At 46.6% G+C, this 17,094-nt stretch overlaps 1 protein-coding gene across 6 annotated transcripts in view; it reads left to right on the forward strand.

Moving 5' to 3' along the window:
- ARMC9 (armadillo repeat containing 9) overlaps positions 1 to 17,094 on the forward strand; it is a 153,615-nt gene that overhangs the window by 41,266 nt on the left and 95,255 nt on the right. For all 6 annotated transcript variants that reach the window (XM_059393706.1, XM_059393705.1, XM_059393709.1 and 3 more), the window contains exons 9-11: positions 708 to 806; positions 10,602 to 10,636; positions 14,045 to 14,156. In XM_059393706.1, the coding sequence (XP_059249689.1) occupies positions 708 to 806; positions 10,602 to 10,636; positions 14,045 to 14,156 (246 nt within the window). The remainder of the gene's footprint in view (positions 1 to 707; positions 807 to 10,601; positions 10,637 to 14,044; positions 14,157 to 17,094) is intronic.

Below are 17,094 nucleotides of genomic sequence, written 5' to 3' on the forward strand. Positions count from 1 at the left end.
AGATACAAAATGAAAAAAAATTCAGAGATTATCACCTGAGATGCAGTATGCCAGTCCTGAATTACAATAGCTAGCCAGAGGGCGGGAGAGGTGCTAAAGGGAGGCCAGAATAGAGTGCAGTGACAGGGACAGCACTGCACCTCACGCTGGCTGGCACTGGATCAACAAATATCTCCATCATTCATTCTGCAAGCACGTCCTGGATGACCTGGCCTGCATCAGGCATATGCGGGAACTCATTCCCGCTGTCACTGTGGCTAACAGAGGAGACCTTGTTTATCTCACTTGACAGGTTAGATGGCAAGGGGCGGAGCTGTGGGTTTGCCAAGTCCAGCCCAGATTTTCAGATGTCACGCCCACCGTCCTTTCCGGCACACGTTGGCCACTCGATTGACTTTCTTGCTTGAATCCACACACACACACACACAGAAATGGCTTAAAATCAGTTTCTTTCACGTGTCCATGAGAGTACATCTCATGCACTTAAAGAACTTAGAATATGACAGTCCATGATCACAGCACCAGGGTGTTAGTGGTTTTTTCTGTCAGGCCCAGTGCTCTAGCTCCCAGAGCTTCTGTGTTCAAGCAGAATTCCATCCGCACACCTTGCAGAAAGACCGGTGAGAGCCCTGCTCATCACCAGGACCTGTGACGTCCCTGGGGGTGCTTTGGGCCTCTCACCAGCCACCCTCATGTCCTCTCTGCAGATCACCCCGGAGTACCTACAGAGCGTGTGTGTCCGCCTCTTCAGTGACCAGATGCGACAGAGCCTGGCCCACAGCGTGGACTTCACAAGGCCTGGGACGGTGAGGCTTGGGGCTGCCCCCCCCCCCCAATTTAAACATAGCCTAACTGGAAAAGTGAAAGAGCAAGGGCAAATTACATGCAGGAGTCTGCGTTTCAGCTGGCCTTGGAGGTCTAGAAGGTTCCGGAAGGAAAGAAAGCTGTTTTTGCAGAGTGAGCAGCTGGGAGCTGGTGTCCCGGGGGTGGTGGGAGAGAGGCACAGTCTGCTCTTCCCATTGGGGCTGTTCGGTGCCCAGGCCTGGTAACAATTAGCAAATCAACAGGAAAGGAAGGAAACTTCATTCTCTTTTTGAAGCCGTACAGTCAAAGACAGGCGCTCTCTTTTTTTCTTTTCTTAACTTTTTACTTGGAATAATTGCATACTTACAAAGAAGTCGCAAGAATAGCACAAGGGACACTTATATACCCATTACCCAGTTTCAGCAACTATTGGCATTTTACCCATTTGTTTAATTTGCACACATATGTGTGCACATGCACACACGCACACACAGTCTGTTTTCTGAGCCATTTGAGAATAAATCACATATATTATGGCATTTTGCTGCAGTGTAGAGTTCCTTTCTTAATAGGAGTGCCCTCTTATCTAGCCATACAGTGATCACTTGAGTAAATTTAATGTCTTTATGATATTCTTATCTAATTTGGGCATTTTCCAATTTGTCACTTGAGCCATGTACTTTATAGTTGGTCCCTCATTGACGAAATAGAGCATTTCTCTTTTTTGTGTTTCATATTTCCTCATGATTAGATTCAGGGTTTGCATCCCAGGGTGAAATATTACTTAGGGAATATTGCATCCTTCTTAGGGTAGCTCACCCAGAGGCTTGTGGTATTGAGTTGGGGTTCTTAACTTGGGGAGCAAGGACACCTGCGTGTCCTGCAGATGTTTCCAAAGCCCTTGAACCCATGTCCCTGGAGCTCACCCCTACCGGCTGCCTGGACCACCTGCTAAATAGTGGAGCCAGGTGTATTCAGTTCAGAAGGAAATGCCGAGGGGTCCTGAGCCACCCTCCCTGGGTCAGAGCCACGGCTTTTAATTAAGGGGAAGGGTTTGCACATTAAATATTAGGGTCTTTATAAACGGGGCCTTTTTTAGTATTAAAAAATGTATATCCTACCTCATTCTCAAGTAGGTTTAAAGCAACTTATTATGAGAAAACACAAATATGAAAAATAGAAGATGGAAAGAACGAAATTGTGGTTAGAACTCACAGAAACAGGGCACCTAGGTGGCTCAGTGGGTTAAGCCTCTGCCTTCAGCTCAGGTCATGATCTCAGGGTCCTGGGATCAAGCACCACATTGGGCTCTCTGCTCAGCAGGGAGCCTGCTTCCCCCTCTCACTCTGCCTGCCTCTCTGCCTACTTGTGATCTCTGCCTGTCAAATAAATAAATAAAATCTTTAAAAAAAAACTCAGAAACAAAGTAGAGTGGTGGTTGCGTAGGGCTGGGAAGTAGGGGAAGTGGCAAATGTTGGTCAAAGGGTGTAACTTCTAGTTATAAGATGATTAAGTCCTGGGACTTTATAGTGTTGTGGCTAATGTTAACAATATTACATACTTGAAGTTTACTAAGAGAGTAGATCTTAAATGTCCTCACCGCCCCCCAAAGTCATCAAGGTGATGGGCATGTTAACTAACCTGATCACAGTGATCATTTCACAATACATCCATGTATCGGTGCGGCACTTCGGACACCTTAAACTTATACAGTGTCCTCTGTCAACTATGTCTCAGTAATGCTGGGGGGAAAAGAAATTGTGGTTAAAGAAAACGAGCGTAGGACGGTGCAAGTAAGCCCTGGCCAGGGCGTGTCAGAGCTGCTGGATGCCGGTGGAGGCAGGCCTGGCAGGCTCACGGCAGTGAGCTGAATGACCCCGAACCCGCCACACATTCCTCCAGACAGACCATTCCCGGGCCATGGGCACCCTCTCTGGGCCCTTGAGACTGCCAGTTTCTTTGTGATCTTCACAGAAAGGACACAGTAATGTGGGGGGAGAGCAAATGTCCCTGACCCCATCACTTGGCTGCTCCCAGGAGCACTGTAGAGCCATGGTGGTGGTGGCTGCGCCACAGGGGGGCACCTGAATAGCTTAGTTAAGCGTCTGCCTTCAACTCAGGTTGTGATCTCAGGGTCCTGGGGTCGAGCACCGCATTGGGCTTCCTGCTCAGTGAGGAATCTGCTTCTCCCTCTCCCTCTGCTGCTTTCCCTGCTTGCACTCTCTCTCTCTGTCAAGTAAATAAAATCTTAAAAAAAAAAAGAAGAAGAAGCAGCTGCATGATCTGTGCTTTAGGATATGGCCACAACAGTTTTGGCATGTAGAAATCTTAGGGAATCGGCCACTTTTAAATGTCAGGAAAGCACACAGAGACATCCAAGTTTCGGAAAAGTAACTTCCTTGTGGACCTTCCAGGATAAGGGGGTTCAGACCACATCCCCGAGGACTGGCTGAGTTGACCCTCTGTGTGCACTGTACATTTAGCTATAAGTCAGTTAAGGAGTGTTTTTACCAAGAATGATGGCTTTTTAGCAGTAATTGGCATAGCGAGATCTGTCTATTAGGACTACTCCTTTCCTCCCTGCCTTACACTTATTTATTAGTTCAGCAAATACTTAAGTGTTTTTCAGGTCTGTGCTATAAAATCCCATCCTATCTTGCATATACAAGCATCCTTATATTTTCACTTTCCTTTGGCAGAGTGATGCTCCCAGGTTATTTAAAAATGGATATCATGTGAATAAGGAGCAGTTTAAAAGGGAGGGGAGCACAACATATTTTGTATTGTACCCCATTAGACATGAATGTTTTTTGTCAAGAGATGAGTGCTATCATTCTTCCTGTTTCAGTGATATTAAGGTACAGATCTAGGCCTTCAAAGCCAGAGGAGAGAGGATGAGCCCTGTTTATCTTAGTTCCTAACCATTTTCTTTCTCCTGAGTCACTAAGGAACAGGCAATAAAATCTGCAAACAATCCTTTATTAGTCCCATAGATTTCTCTCTGAGATGATAAAAAGTGGATATGAATCATTGTAAAAGAACATCCTTGTGAAAGTATAATATGTGTATGATATTGGATTTATAATGTGTGAAGAGGAAATTAGAGTGCAGTTTAGATAGGAAGTCTGGTGGTTGAATAGTAGGATCGAGGATTTAGGAGAGGAGGGCTGCTTTCTTACTTGCCAAGGGTTTAAGTCCAATGCTAGGTCCAAACACAATGCCATCAGTTTCAAGATAAAAAGGTGGGCACGGCCCAGCATGCCCTTTAGTGTGGTCCTGCATCAGTTCCCCTCTGTGCTGTTGACCTTGACCAATTCATTGTACCCTATAAAGGGCCCATCAGAACAGTGCTGGTATCCATAAAGTTAGTATGTTTGATACTGGCTTTTTAAAACTGGCTGTTAAGAATCTGGCCTGTGACCTCACTCACTGTTGAAAGCTCAGAAGGATTCAGTAAGTAACACCCTTCTAACCCCTGAGTTCTGAACCATTTGGAAAATAAGACAAACGAATAAAGGAGAAAGGAGCTGACAATATTGCTATTAACTCTGATGAAGCTTGTATTGTAGAATGTGGATTTTCTTTATAGACAGGTAGGTTTCCTACATTTAAATCCTGGCATTCAAGAAATACCACCACCCCCCCACCCCACCCCCCACGCCCGTCCCAGTCACAGCCAGCTCTGGCCAAGCCCCGCCCCTCCCCTCCCCCAGCACCGCTGGCAGCAAGGGCCCAAGGGCTCTAGGACTGACTCCTGCCCCAGGAGCACTCATCTTCTCCCACCAGGGAAGCAGGGAGCAGGCCGATGTGTGCCCGGTTCTTTCCGAAACCCACAAAGCCTGGAGTAGGGGGGAGTAGGGCCCTGTGGAGGAAATCCCACGAGGGGGGCCTCGTTCACGTTCAGATGACTGTTTCCAGATTTCCACGCATGTGAGTGGAGCGGGTGGTCAAATTCCAGTGTTTGCAGAGGGACCAATAATGACGGGATTGATTGTTTGAAAAGAGAACTCTCTCAGGTGGCCCCTTCCAGTTAGACTGCCTGTCGCCACCGTCACCCCCTGGTTTGTCATCCTGCATTCCTTACCAGCCCAGCCTCCAGACCATGGGTTAGTATCTCCTGGGAGACAAGAGAAATCTGAGTTTATCTCTTCAGCAATCTGATCATTGTTAAGAAGGGAAGCTTCTCCCTCAGGGCACAAAAGGAAGGGGTTTTTTGTTTCCTAGGATTGTACAAGTAATACACAAATGTGCTCACTGGAAAATATGTAACAATTTAATAGTAAAGTGAACACAAATCCCTTCTTTCCATCACACTAACCCTATCTCCCGCCACCAGGGTCCCTGGTGACTGTTACATACTCATCCTTCCAGACTTTAAAATTGATATAGAATCACTCTGCAACGATCTCTCTGAACTTAGTACATTTTAAAGAGTTTTTTATGTACTTCTGGATTTATTAATATTTTCCTTATCTTTTAGAGTTTTAATTTAAGAGCAGTATGGTTCCTTTAACCATTCCTCTAGCAAACCTTTAGGTGGCTTTTCAGTTTTTTGCTGTATCTGATAATGATGTAGCACACATCTTGTATGCTGCAGATAGCACGGGAAAGAACCATGGTTTGTCTCTCTTCTTAGCCCTTGGTTTGTGCTGGGCAAACACAAATGCAGAGACACTCCAGGGAAGGATTGTCTGATGGAGGAGAGTGACCATCTTTACTTGCCCTAGGATGGACAGAAGTGGGGAGGGAGAGGGCTGACCATGGTACAGAGTCCAGTGCTGACTCCAAAGGTGGAAATCCAAGCATAGCTCCATGGGTGAATCCCAAGTCCCACCTCGTGGTACCTGCAGGTTTTGGGGTTGGTTCATTGGTGGAGAAGTTTCCACTTAAATGCATCCTTACTTGGGAAAATGGCCCATTTGGGAATTAACTCTTTTTCAGCAACTCCCAGGTAGACCCCACTGGGAATATAAGTTAAAATGCTGCCAGGTGTGATTGCATTATATATACTCAAGGCTCACGACCTTCGAATCTTAGAGAGCATTTACTTTAAATCCAACCATCCTTAGCAATAAAAACCTGCAGGGGCCTCGGGCTGGGGCTGGTGGCGGTGGTGGGGACCCTTTCTCAGGGTGGTCAATTGCTCAGGAGACACTGCAATTGCTCAGGAGACATTGCTTGGCACTGTTCTGCCAAGGAGGACTCTTCCTAAAGCTTGCTGTAGTGTGGACAATGGCTCTGGCTTGAAGTTCAACACCTTCTGACCTTGTGTTGTCTGTTGCGTTGCTTTCTTAAGTCTTCGTGAGATGCCTGCTCCTTGTCTGCCTCACCACTGTGTCTGAAGGCAGTTTTCCCAGGTCTCGTATCCTTTTCCTGAGGAGGAGTTGCACACCTAGCCCACCTCCCCCTGCTGCGCCTCCTACCCCAGTGCCCGTCACATTCTTGACCTCACCCTGGTGATGTAAGGATTGACCACCTTTGATCTCAGCCAGTTGGTGGGACCATGACTGGCAGAGAATAACTGACTAGCTCAGATTTCTCCTCTGACTTCCAGACCTTCTCCCTGTGAATGCCTGATCAGCATATCACTTCTGCATCCAAAAACGGGCTCATCTTTTCCTCCAAACAGGTGTTCTCCCCTCTTGCACTTCCTGTCTTGGGGAACAACGCTCCAGAGAACACTTGCAAATCATCCAAGCCTCTTCCCTCTTTGGGGCCCTATGTTCAGGCCGTCCTCGGGATCTGGGGGCCTTCTTCCCTCCTGACCCATGTCTTTGTTGCCTTGTGTTTTATTGAAGCTCTTCCTCTTTCTGTCCTGGCTAAAGCAACATTTCCTAACCGATCTCTTTCTTAAAGCTCTCACCTGTCTGATTACTCATGCCCACGGGAGCAGGGATGACCTTTCCGGTTGTGTCTTATTTATTCATGCCCTCAAGTTTCAGGAGGGATGTCAGTCCGTTCAAGCATGGATCAGGTTACTGTCTTGTTTAATACCTGTCTTTGCTCTAGGTCTGAAGTGCTCAGTGGGGAGTCCATAGCCTTCTGTGATCTAATGCCCGTCCCCACACACAGCGATGGTCACAGAAAGTAGAAGAGGCCTCAGTACCCTGGCCACTAGCACTTCCCAAAGTAAGCCCGTTGCTGCTACCTTTCCTTGGCCGAGGCTCTCAGATGCCTGCAGGCTACAGGGCAGAGGCAGGGCCCAGCATGGGGCCCTCGGGGACCTGGTAAGCCAGTGGGGCCCTTGGGGACCTGGTAAGCCAGAGAGATGCCTGCCTGGGAATCGCATCTGGGAACTCGGCACTCGGGCACTACACCGACTCAGCCTTATTTCCAAATGCCATGGGAGCAGTGTCCCATTTCAGCCCTCCTCCACCCCCCACACGTACCCCTGTCATCCATGTCTTGCAACTCTGTGTTGCAGAGTTGGCGGTAGCAACATCCCTTTGCTGTGTGTGGAGCTGCGCTTCCGGTCCCTGGCTTTTGTGGTCTCTTCTGCCGGGTGGCCAAGGCCCGTTTCCTCCCACTGTGGTTATTTAACCTCTTCTAGGTCATCTCTGTCCTGGAGCTCGCTCGCCAGGGGGCCTGCCTTCCCTGTTCCCCTGCTCTCCTACACAGCACAGGCAGCCACAGTGGTCCAGCTTACTTCCTAAGGCCAGGGGGGAGGCTGGTGACAGGTGGGCCTGGGCTTAGGCTTCAGGCCCCAGACCGTGCCTGCCACAGCCTCGGGGCTTGGATGCTGCTGCTGGCTTCGCTCTGCCCCCTCCCCCATGCTCTTTCTCTCACACACACACTCTCTCTCTAAAATAAATAAATCTTCTTTTTAAAGATTTTACTTGAGAGAGAGTACACAAGAGCACAAGCAGGGGGAGTAGCAGAATGAGAGGGAGAAGAAGGCTCCTCACTGAGCAAGGAGCCTGATGTGGGACTTGATCCCAGGACCCTGGGATCATGACCCGAGCCAAAGGCAGATGCTTAACCGATTGAGCCACCCAGATGCCCCTAAACAAATATTTTTTAATTTTAATTTTATTTTATTTTTTTAAAAGATTTTATTTCTTTATTTGGCAGAGAGAGAAATCACAAATAGACAGAGAGGCAGGCAGAGAGAGAGGGAGAAGCAAAGCAGGCTCCCCGCTGAGCAGAGAGCCCGATGCGGGGCTCCATCCCGGGACCCTGAGATCGTGACTTGAGCCGAAGGCAGAGGCTTAACCCACTGAGCCACCCAGGTGCCTCCAGATCTTTTTTTAAAAAGATATACTATTAAAAAAATAAATAAGCTCTTTTATAAATAAATAAATGATAGGAAACATTTTCTTAAGTATGTGATGAATTTTATTTGTGGATCTATGAACTAGCCAATAACACTATAAAATATAAAATATTTTATATAAAATATAAAAATATATATTTTTAAAGATTTTATTTATTTATTTGATGGAGAGAGCAAGCACAAGCAGTCAGAGGGGCAGGCAGAGGCAGAGGGAGAAGAAGGCTTCCCACTGAGCAGGAAGCCTGATGCAGGACTCAATCCCAGGACCGTGGGGTCATGACCTGAACCAAATGCAGACCCTTAACCAACTGAGGCACCCAGGTACCCCTAAGAGTGTTTTTTATTTTGTCTTTTATTTGGCTAATATTTTAATATGCCTCTGCCCTTATTTGACTCATTTAACTTATTATCTTGGCTTCTTGGTCTTCTGAATGTGTTAGATGAGTAATTTAGGTATAGTTCAAATTTATTTTCTCAACTCCTTGCTATTTAAGTCAATAATAGGAACAGGCATTTCCTTTAATTAAAAAAAAAAAAAAAATCAAGGGCTGGGGGAACCTGGGTAGCACAATTATTAAACCTCTGCCTTCAGCTCAGGTCATTATCCCAGGGTCCTGGGATCGAGCCCGCATTGGGCTCCCTGCTCAGCAAGAAGCCTGCTTCTCCCTCTCCCACTCCCCCTGCTTGTGTTCCCTCTCTTGCTCTCTCTCTCTCTCTGTCAAATAAATAAATAAAATCTTTTCTTAAAAAAGTCAAAGATTAAAAAATATAACTTGGTCATGAGCCATTTAAAAGTGAGATTTGCTGTCTCCAAGGTGGGAATCTGTGTGGCCTGTAAATATTGTAGACAGAAGCAGTGGAATGGAGTCATCACCTAGGGCCAGTTTATTAAATCGGTCAAGGATTCTGGAGGGCCAATCTTGGGACGTCAGTCTTCATTCATTCATTCAACAATTGTTGATCATGTGCCTCTGTATGCCTTGCACTGTACAAGTTGCTAGGTACATATATAGAGAGTAATGTGTCTCTACTCATACTCATTATGTCTGCTAAAGGAGAAAGCACAGAAATCATTGAAAATAATCATGGTTCAATGTGGTAAGCGTGGGTAATGACCTTTCCAGAGCTGTGGTGACACAGAGTGGACAGAGACCCACTACCCCCACTTTTGGAAGGGCTCCAAAGAGACCCAAGATCTCTTCTCTTCTCCTCACTTTTTTTCCCTGGAATTCCTTAGAACCTATCCCAAACATTCTGTCACTTTACCTATAAATCATTCAATGTATTTATCTAACAGATAAGGCCTTTACAAAACTAAAAGCAAACACAACTGCAATGCCAAATACAGTTAGCACTGTATTCCTATCATACTGCCCTGTGCAGTCCCTATTTAGATTTCCCTTAATGTCTTAAAACATTTTTTTTTTTAAAGATCTTATTTATTTATTTAACAGAAAGAGAGATCACAAGTAGGCAGGGAGGCAGGCAGGGGGAGGGGGAAGCAGGCTCCCCACCGAGCAGAGAGCCCCATGTGGGGCTTGAGCCCAGGACCCTGAGATCATGACCTGAGCTGAAGGCAGAGGCTTAACCCACTGAGCCCCCAGGCGCCCCTCAAAACATCTTTTATAGCTGGCTTGAGTTGGTCCAACCAAGCACCACACACAGCATTTGTTTTTTGTTTCTCGAGTCTGTTTTAGTACCTGTTTAATACGGCATTGTTTGTAGTGGCAAAAACAAAACAATAAGTAGGACACTGAATATCCATAAAGTGGGCAGTGGATTGGCCTATAAATAGGGTTAAAATGGAGTAGGGTTTGACTTGGTACAAAGTATATGTTATTGTTATACTAAAAGAGAAAATCTTAATAAAGAAAAAAGTCAGCATAATAAGGTGATCTCCGTTGCTTTTGTTTTCTGTGACATCTGACCAGGCAGCTTTAAGTGCCTCTGGGAGTTTGGCTGAGGAGGACCCACTTGTTTTTTTATGGAGCATTCCTTGGAGCAGAGTAACAACAAACCAAGGATGGTGGGCATCTTGGGAACTACTTGAGTAGTGTGTTGCTTAACTTCAGTTTGGGCTAATTTTTATCTTATTTATTTCTATTTTTATTTTTATTTTATATTGTGTATTTTAAATTTTCTTTATTTGTTTTAGAGAGAGAGTGCAGTATTGAGTATGTGTGTGTGTGTGTGTGTGTGTGTGTTAGCATGGGGGTGGGGGGGGTGGAACAGAGTGGGAGGGACAAGCAGACTCCACGAGGAGCCTGATGCAGAGCTCATTTCATGACCCAGAGATCATGACCTGAGCTGAAATCAGGAGTCGGATGCTTAGCCAACTGAGCCATGCAGGCGCGCCTGTTTGTACTAATTTTTAAATCATATATAGTTATGATAGGAGAATCCTGATGGATCAAAACCTCTGCAAATCTGTTGATTTTGTGTGAGTACAGTGATTTAGGATTAATGCATTGCTCTCACTGTTTAACACGGTCTCTCTTCTTCTGTTTCCGCCCCCCATCCTCAGGCTTCAACCATGTTGAGAGCTTCCTTGGCACCTGGGTAAGTAATTGCTTTTAGGAGTTGTTAGGATGGATCACAGCTCTAGGTAAAACTAGAATCCAAAGTAACGTTCATGGACATTCATCTTAAGAGTCTAGCCTAGATGAGTACCTTTGATTAGCTAGAGCTCCATGTGGATATAAAGGAAATACCAGTAATTATAAATAATACTGTTAAACTTAAAGTACCTTCTAGTATTAATTCTCTTTATTTTGGAGAGCTTGCATCAAATGGGAAAAAATTGTTGAATTGTTCCTGTGATATTCTGTAGAGATTAATCTTCTGTTGTAGGGCAGTCATCAGAGGGCTACAATGTCTAAATTTTATGTTCTCTGCTGACTCACTTGTGACCAGGGCCACAGGATAGCTTTGTGGATGCCTGAGCTTTCCTATCCATATCGATTAGGTTGTCACCCGTGTGGGTGTCTGGCGTTCGGGAATTTCATCTGGCATGTATGTTGCAGTAACAAGTTGAGAACCTTTGACAGAGGCTCAAGGACTAGGATGGGTTCTGGTGACCCTCTGAGCACCGCCCCCACCTTGTTGGGGGTGTTCAGAGGATGCTATCAGATCACTCTGACCCCTGAGAGAGATACAGCTTGCCTCCTCCCTCAAGCCTGCGTGAGTCTGACACTGACCCTGCACTTTGTTCTCTGTAGACGGCAGCGGCTGTATAACGTAGTGCTGATGAGACAGACAGCCGTGGTTAAAATCCCACCTCTACCGCTGGCTCTGTGACCTTGGACCTCTTCTGTAACTTCTCTGTGTCTCAGTTTCTTTATTTGAGAAGAGACAATAATAATAATAACTTTCTCATAGGATTATTGTGAGGATAAAAATGAGTTCCTGTGTATAAAGCACTTAGTACAATGCTGGGACTTAATAAACTCTCCGATTTGCTAATGTTGTCCCCTGGGGTGTAAGAGACAAGGTCACCTGCAGAGAGTAAAGGGGGTAGTTGGTGGAGGGGCTAAGGAGGGCAAAGGAGAAGGTATGCCACAGTTCTTGGATGGCAGGAGAGTGGCTAGACCACAGAAATGTGGGGCGGCTGAGCAGCTTAGTTGGTGATATATTTAGTGGCCAATATCACCATTATGGACAAGTAACTATAGCCCACATTTGACAACGTCTCTTCCCTCCAGAAAAAGCCCCCAGCTATAGAACAGTTTTGGACTTGGCTTTACACGTGGAACTTTTTTTGTCTAGAAGAACACCTTGTTTAAATTTTAAATTTAAAAAAATATTTTTTTCATGTTGAAATAATTTCAGAGCTACAAATACTGTACAGATAATTCCCTTACGCCCTTCACCCAGATTCCTCATGTTGATATTCTGCGTAAGCTCAGTACAGTTGTCAGAGTCAGAAAATTAATGCTGATGCCACATCATCACATCTTCAGGCCTTCCTCACATGTTAGCAGCTGCTCCATTCTGCCCTTGTCTGGTCCAGGATCACATGTTGACATGGTTGTCGTGTCTGTGTTTCCTTTCATTTGAAGTCATTCTTCTATCCCATTCATGGCCTTGACACTTTCGAATAATACTGACCAGTTATTTGTAATGGGGACTTCTAAAATATCTGTGTTCATTTTTAAACACAGCCGTATTGGCCTCAGGAAAATAGGTGCCAGAATGATCAGTGTGCATGTGCGCAGGGCTCTGCTGTGTGATGTGCAGACTAGAACCTCCTCCCAGGAGTGTTCGCTGAGATCTCATTTGTTGCCCTCTTCTCTGGCCTTTTTCTCCCGGGCCCTGTGAGAGGATCGCCTTTTGTCTTTTAAAAACTAACATTAAGAAAACTAGTATGTAATTTTTTTATATAATGTAATACATGCTCATTACAGAAAAGTTGAATGCTACAGGCACATATGAAGAAAATTTATAGTAGCCTAAATGCTGTACCCCCCAGGGTCTTACCTCCTTTCCACCTTCCACCCACCCTTGTCTCTGATCCACACTTTTAAAACTAATGAAACGAGTGAAATGGGTGAAGGAGACCAAGAGGTGCAGACTTCCACTTAGAAGTTTGCCTCCTGAGAGGCAGTGGACTGCGTGGGAACTGTAATCAGTAATACTGTATTGCAAATTTAAAAGTTGCTGAGAAAGTAAATCTCAAAAATTCTCATCCCAAGAAAGGAAACGTGGGAACTTTGTGTGGTGACAGAGGGTAAAGAGACTCAATGTAGTGACCACTTAACCATCTGTACACAGATGGCGAATCATGATGCCGGATGCCCGCAGCTAACATCATGTAGCTCGGTTATGTGTCAATGGGAAGCAGAAGAATCCCTCATCTTTTTTTTTTTTTTTTTTTTTGAAGATTTTATTTTTTAAGTAATCTCTACCCCCAACGTGAGGCTCAGACTCACAACCCCAAGACCAAGAGTTGCACACTCTACCGACTGAGCCAGCCAGGTGCCCAAGAAGCCTTCGTGTGCCTCTTTTCACCCAAGTCCTCAGGAGCCCGCATTTAGTATTGTGCCCAGAGTACTGATCTTAATATTCTCTGCCCAGTGTCAGGAAGACCATACTGTTCTTTTACTTTTGTTTTTTGACTTGTTTTATGCTGAAATGATTATAATAGAATCACAGGAAGTTGACCCCCCAGCCCCCGCAACTCCGTGGTGACATCTTCTGTGCCAAGTACATCATCAAAGGGAGGACGTTAACATGGGTACAGTGCTGTTAGCCAGATTGCAGGCCTCGCTCCCTTGCACTGGTTCTCCCGTGCGCTCCAACCCCCACCGTGGAGCAGAACAAACTGAAGACGCTGGGGAGACCTGCCTTCCCCTGAGGGCTCCACTTGGGTCCTCTTGAGGAGGGTTTGCAAATGGCCCTACTTGCTCCTCTCTCCCAGATAAGAACCCGTGCTATTTCCTGACATGCCCTTTTACCTCGTTGGGGTCGACTGTGCTCCCACTCTTCACAGTTGTTTCCTCACCCTGGTCTGTCCTTTGCATCCCCCCAGTTCGGTGCCTCGGGCCTGAGCGGGCAGCAGCTGCAGGATTTCAGGGAGCACTCGCGGGTGCTGCTGCTGCTGCTGCTGGTCTCCAGCTTTGCTCCAGATGCTAAATAGGACAGGAGCGGTGCCGCGAGGGCTGGTGCCTCCAAGGTGATTCCATCCCTGTCGGATGGAGCTCTGGCCTTGTGTGAGCACAGCAGTCTCTAAACCTGGCTAGACAGGGACTCCTTGTGTGGGGAAAGACATTCAACAAAGCCCCAGTACCGCAACGGGAAAGGCAGAGCAGAGCTCGATGACACGGGGTGGGGGCAGAGGGCAGCGGTCCTGGACTTCATTCCAGGAGTGGAGAAGACAGCCAGGCCACCGCTGGTGTCCGGAGACTCAGGAAGTCTAATGAATGTGCCCTTTGCCCTTTTTTCTCTCTTTGAATTTGTGTGGCTGAGTAGGAAACTGAAGGATGTCCCGTTACTGCCCTCCTTGGATTATGAGAAACTGAAGAAGGATTTGATTTTGGGGAGTGACCGCTTGAAAGCCTTCCTGTTGCAGGCTCTTCGCTGGGTACGTACCTTTCCCTGGAAGTTAAGACATGGTCTTCTTGGCTGGCTACCTTGCTTGTATCTTGTACCCCATCTACTACAAATCTTTCCTCGTGCTGCCTGCTGACACCAAGAGCTAACAGTAAAAACAGCTTCTGAAGACAGCCTTGGCCTCTTGGTAAAAACCCGGGTGTACACCTCGCATTTGCCTTTGCCTTCCCTCACTCGTTTGCCATGTGCCATTTCAAGCCTGCCCCCATCACCTGCTGTAAGGCACCCTCCCAGCTAGGGGGGTTGGCGCGGGAGCGCCCAGAGTCACTCTCTTATGACAGCTTCGCAAAGACTTCTGCATTCAGGTGCTATGTGGGGCCACTCGAGCAGACAGTGGGGGTGGACCCTGATGAACCAGTCTTAAGAGACATCAAGCCTTGTCAGAGAGTTGCTTTTCCTCCCACTCTTGAGGGTAAGCCAGTGGTTCTCAAGGTTTTTAGTCTCTTTTTAGACCTGTTGACACTCTCGGAAATTACCGAGGACCCTAAAGGCTTTAGTTTATGTGAATTCTATCTACCACTATTTATAGTATTAGAAATTAAAAACCGAGAACATTTCTAAATATTAATTCATTTAAGATGAACAATTATGAATCCATAACATAACATAAATAATATGTTTTTTATACATAAAAAATAACTCTTTTCCAAACCAAAAAAGAAAAAAATCAGGAAAGTGGCATTGTTACACATTTTGGCAAATTTCTTTACTGTCTGGCCTGATGGAAGGACAGCTGGATTTTCACATCTGCCTCCCCAAGTGAGTCATCACAGTGTCATACTTCATATAGCCTCTGAGAGATGGACCATGACAAAGATAAAAGCTCCTGGCTGAATCAGTCAGTAGAGCGGGCAACTCTTGATCTCAGGTTTGAGTTTGAGCCCCACATCAGGTGTAGAGATTACTTAAAAAAATAAAATCTTTAGGGGTGCCCAGGTGGCTCCATCAGTTAAGCATCTGCCTTCAGCTTAGGTCATGATCCCAGGGTCCTGGGATCGAGCCCTGCCTCAGGCTCCCTGCTCAGCAGTGGGTCTGTTTCTCCCTCTCCTTCTTCCCCTCCACCTGCTTGTGCACCTTCTCTTTCTCTCTCTCAAATAAATAAATAAAATCTTGAAAGGAAATAAAATAAAATCTTAAAAACAGAGAGATCATACCTTAGTATTATTATGAAAATAATCGTGACCTTGTAGACTCCCTGGAAGGTCTTTGGAGACCCCTAGAATTCCCCAAAGTACACTTGAGAACTGCATGTCTAGGCCAACACTGGTTGGCCCTTTAACTGAATAATCCATTCTAACTTAGGCTGTAATAGTGTCAGACCCCTTCATGGCTCCCTGAATTTCAGGGTATTGGCATCAAAGTGGCTTTGAGTAATTTCCCCATCTCTGTAGACAAAGGTCTCCTCACTTGCACTTTGGAAGATTGGTACATGATCTCAGGGAGTGCTCTGAGAATGCATCCAGGATCAGCAGACGGAGTGCTGTGGCCGATGGGTAATGTCTGCCTCAGTTGACTAGCACGGGTGCCCACCGTGAGGAGTCGCAGGGGCTATTGCCTCTGCCTGCTCAAGTTAGCAGACTCATTCTCTGGCTCCGAGTTTGTCCACCCAGCAGCTCCTCCTCTCAGTCCGTGCTACCGAGCCTCTTAGAGAGGCAGTCTATTCCTTTGCCAAGTGAATGACATTGTCACAGATTAACTGGGAAGAATAAACAGGTGTCTTAAGATCTTGTCTGTGTCCCCCTCCAACTCGTCACCCCTCCACCCCATCCCAGCACCCTGGCCCTGGCTTCAGGGAACTTGGTGGAAGGGCGGCAGGCCCACCTCGGACACTCTTGGCACACCCTCCTTTAAGTGCCCTCTGCCCTCAGGGCCTTCCTATTTGGCCACAGTGGATCCAGTCTGCCAGTGACACCCACCTCTGGAGGCCTCCGCCTGTCAGTCCTGGCGGGGGGTTCTCCTGCTCTCGTTGTCTCGCAGTGTGGCTCTTTACACATCTGGCTCCTCCTCGGCCAGTGGCAGGGCCCACAGTCTCAGGGGTCTCTAGTGGGATTTTCCTGGGAAAGCAAGGACATCTCTCTTTATATGTGACTTTCCCATATAATTCATACCTGTACATACTCATACGTACACACACACACACATTTCAATACTCTCCATACATTTTTTCCTACCCCTATGGACAGTGAGTTCATCCTTAATACAGCACAAGAGACTTATGACTTTAAAAATCTACAAAATTCTACCACTTACCTCTTACACTCGCACACTCGCACACACACAGTATTGCTGCATCAGTCCCTATGGTATAAAGTCTAGCTTGTTGGTGATGCATTGGCTCCAAGCCCTCCACAGCCTGCCCTGTGCCCAGCTCCCACTGGGCTCCCCCAACATGCCCCCTGCATTTTCACGCCTCCTCAACCAGTACCACACTTCCTCTCCCGCCCTCCCCCCACTACCCACCATATTCACATTCCCCCATGCTGGCTGATGGTCTGCTTGTCCTTCAGAGACCAATTCTAGAGCCCCTTCTTGTGAGGAGAACTCTCTAGGTGTTGGTGGGCTCTCCCTTATCTGTACACTTACTGTCTGGGCATTTTTTTTTTTTTAAGATTTTATTTATTTATTTGACAGACAGAGATTACAAGTAGGTGGAGAGGCAGGCAGAGGGAGGGAGAGGCAGGCTCCCTGCTGAGCAGAGAGCCTGATATGGGGCTCAATCCCAGGATCCTGGGATCATGACCCGAGTTGAAGGCAGAGGCTTTAATCCACGGAGCCACCTAGGCACCCCCAGTCTGGGCATTTTATCACTTCCCTTCTCTGGTGAGCTGACTCGCACATCACCCATTAGGAAATACAACATCATAACTCCCTGTTAGTTGAATGGCTGCCTGGGTAGCTACTCCCCCCCG

Source organism: Mustela nigripes, chromosome 3 (genome assembly GCF_022355385.1).
Source record: "Mustela nigripes isolate SB6536 chromosome 3, MUSNIG.SB6536, whole genome shotgun sequence".
Lineage (NCBI taxonomy): Eukaryota > Metazoa > Chordata > Mammalia > Carnivora > Mustelidae > Mustela > Mustela nigripes.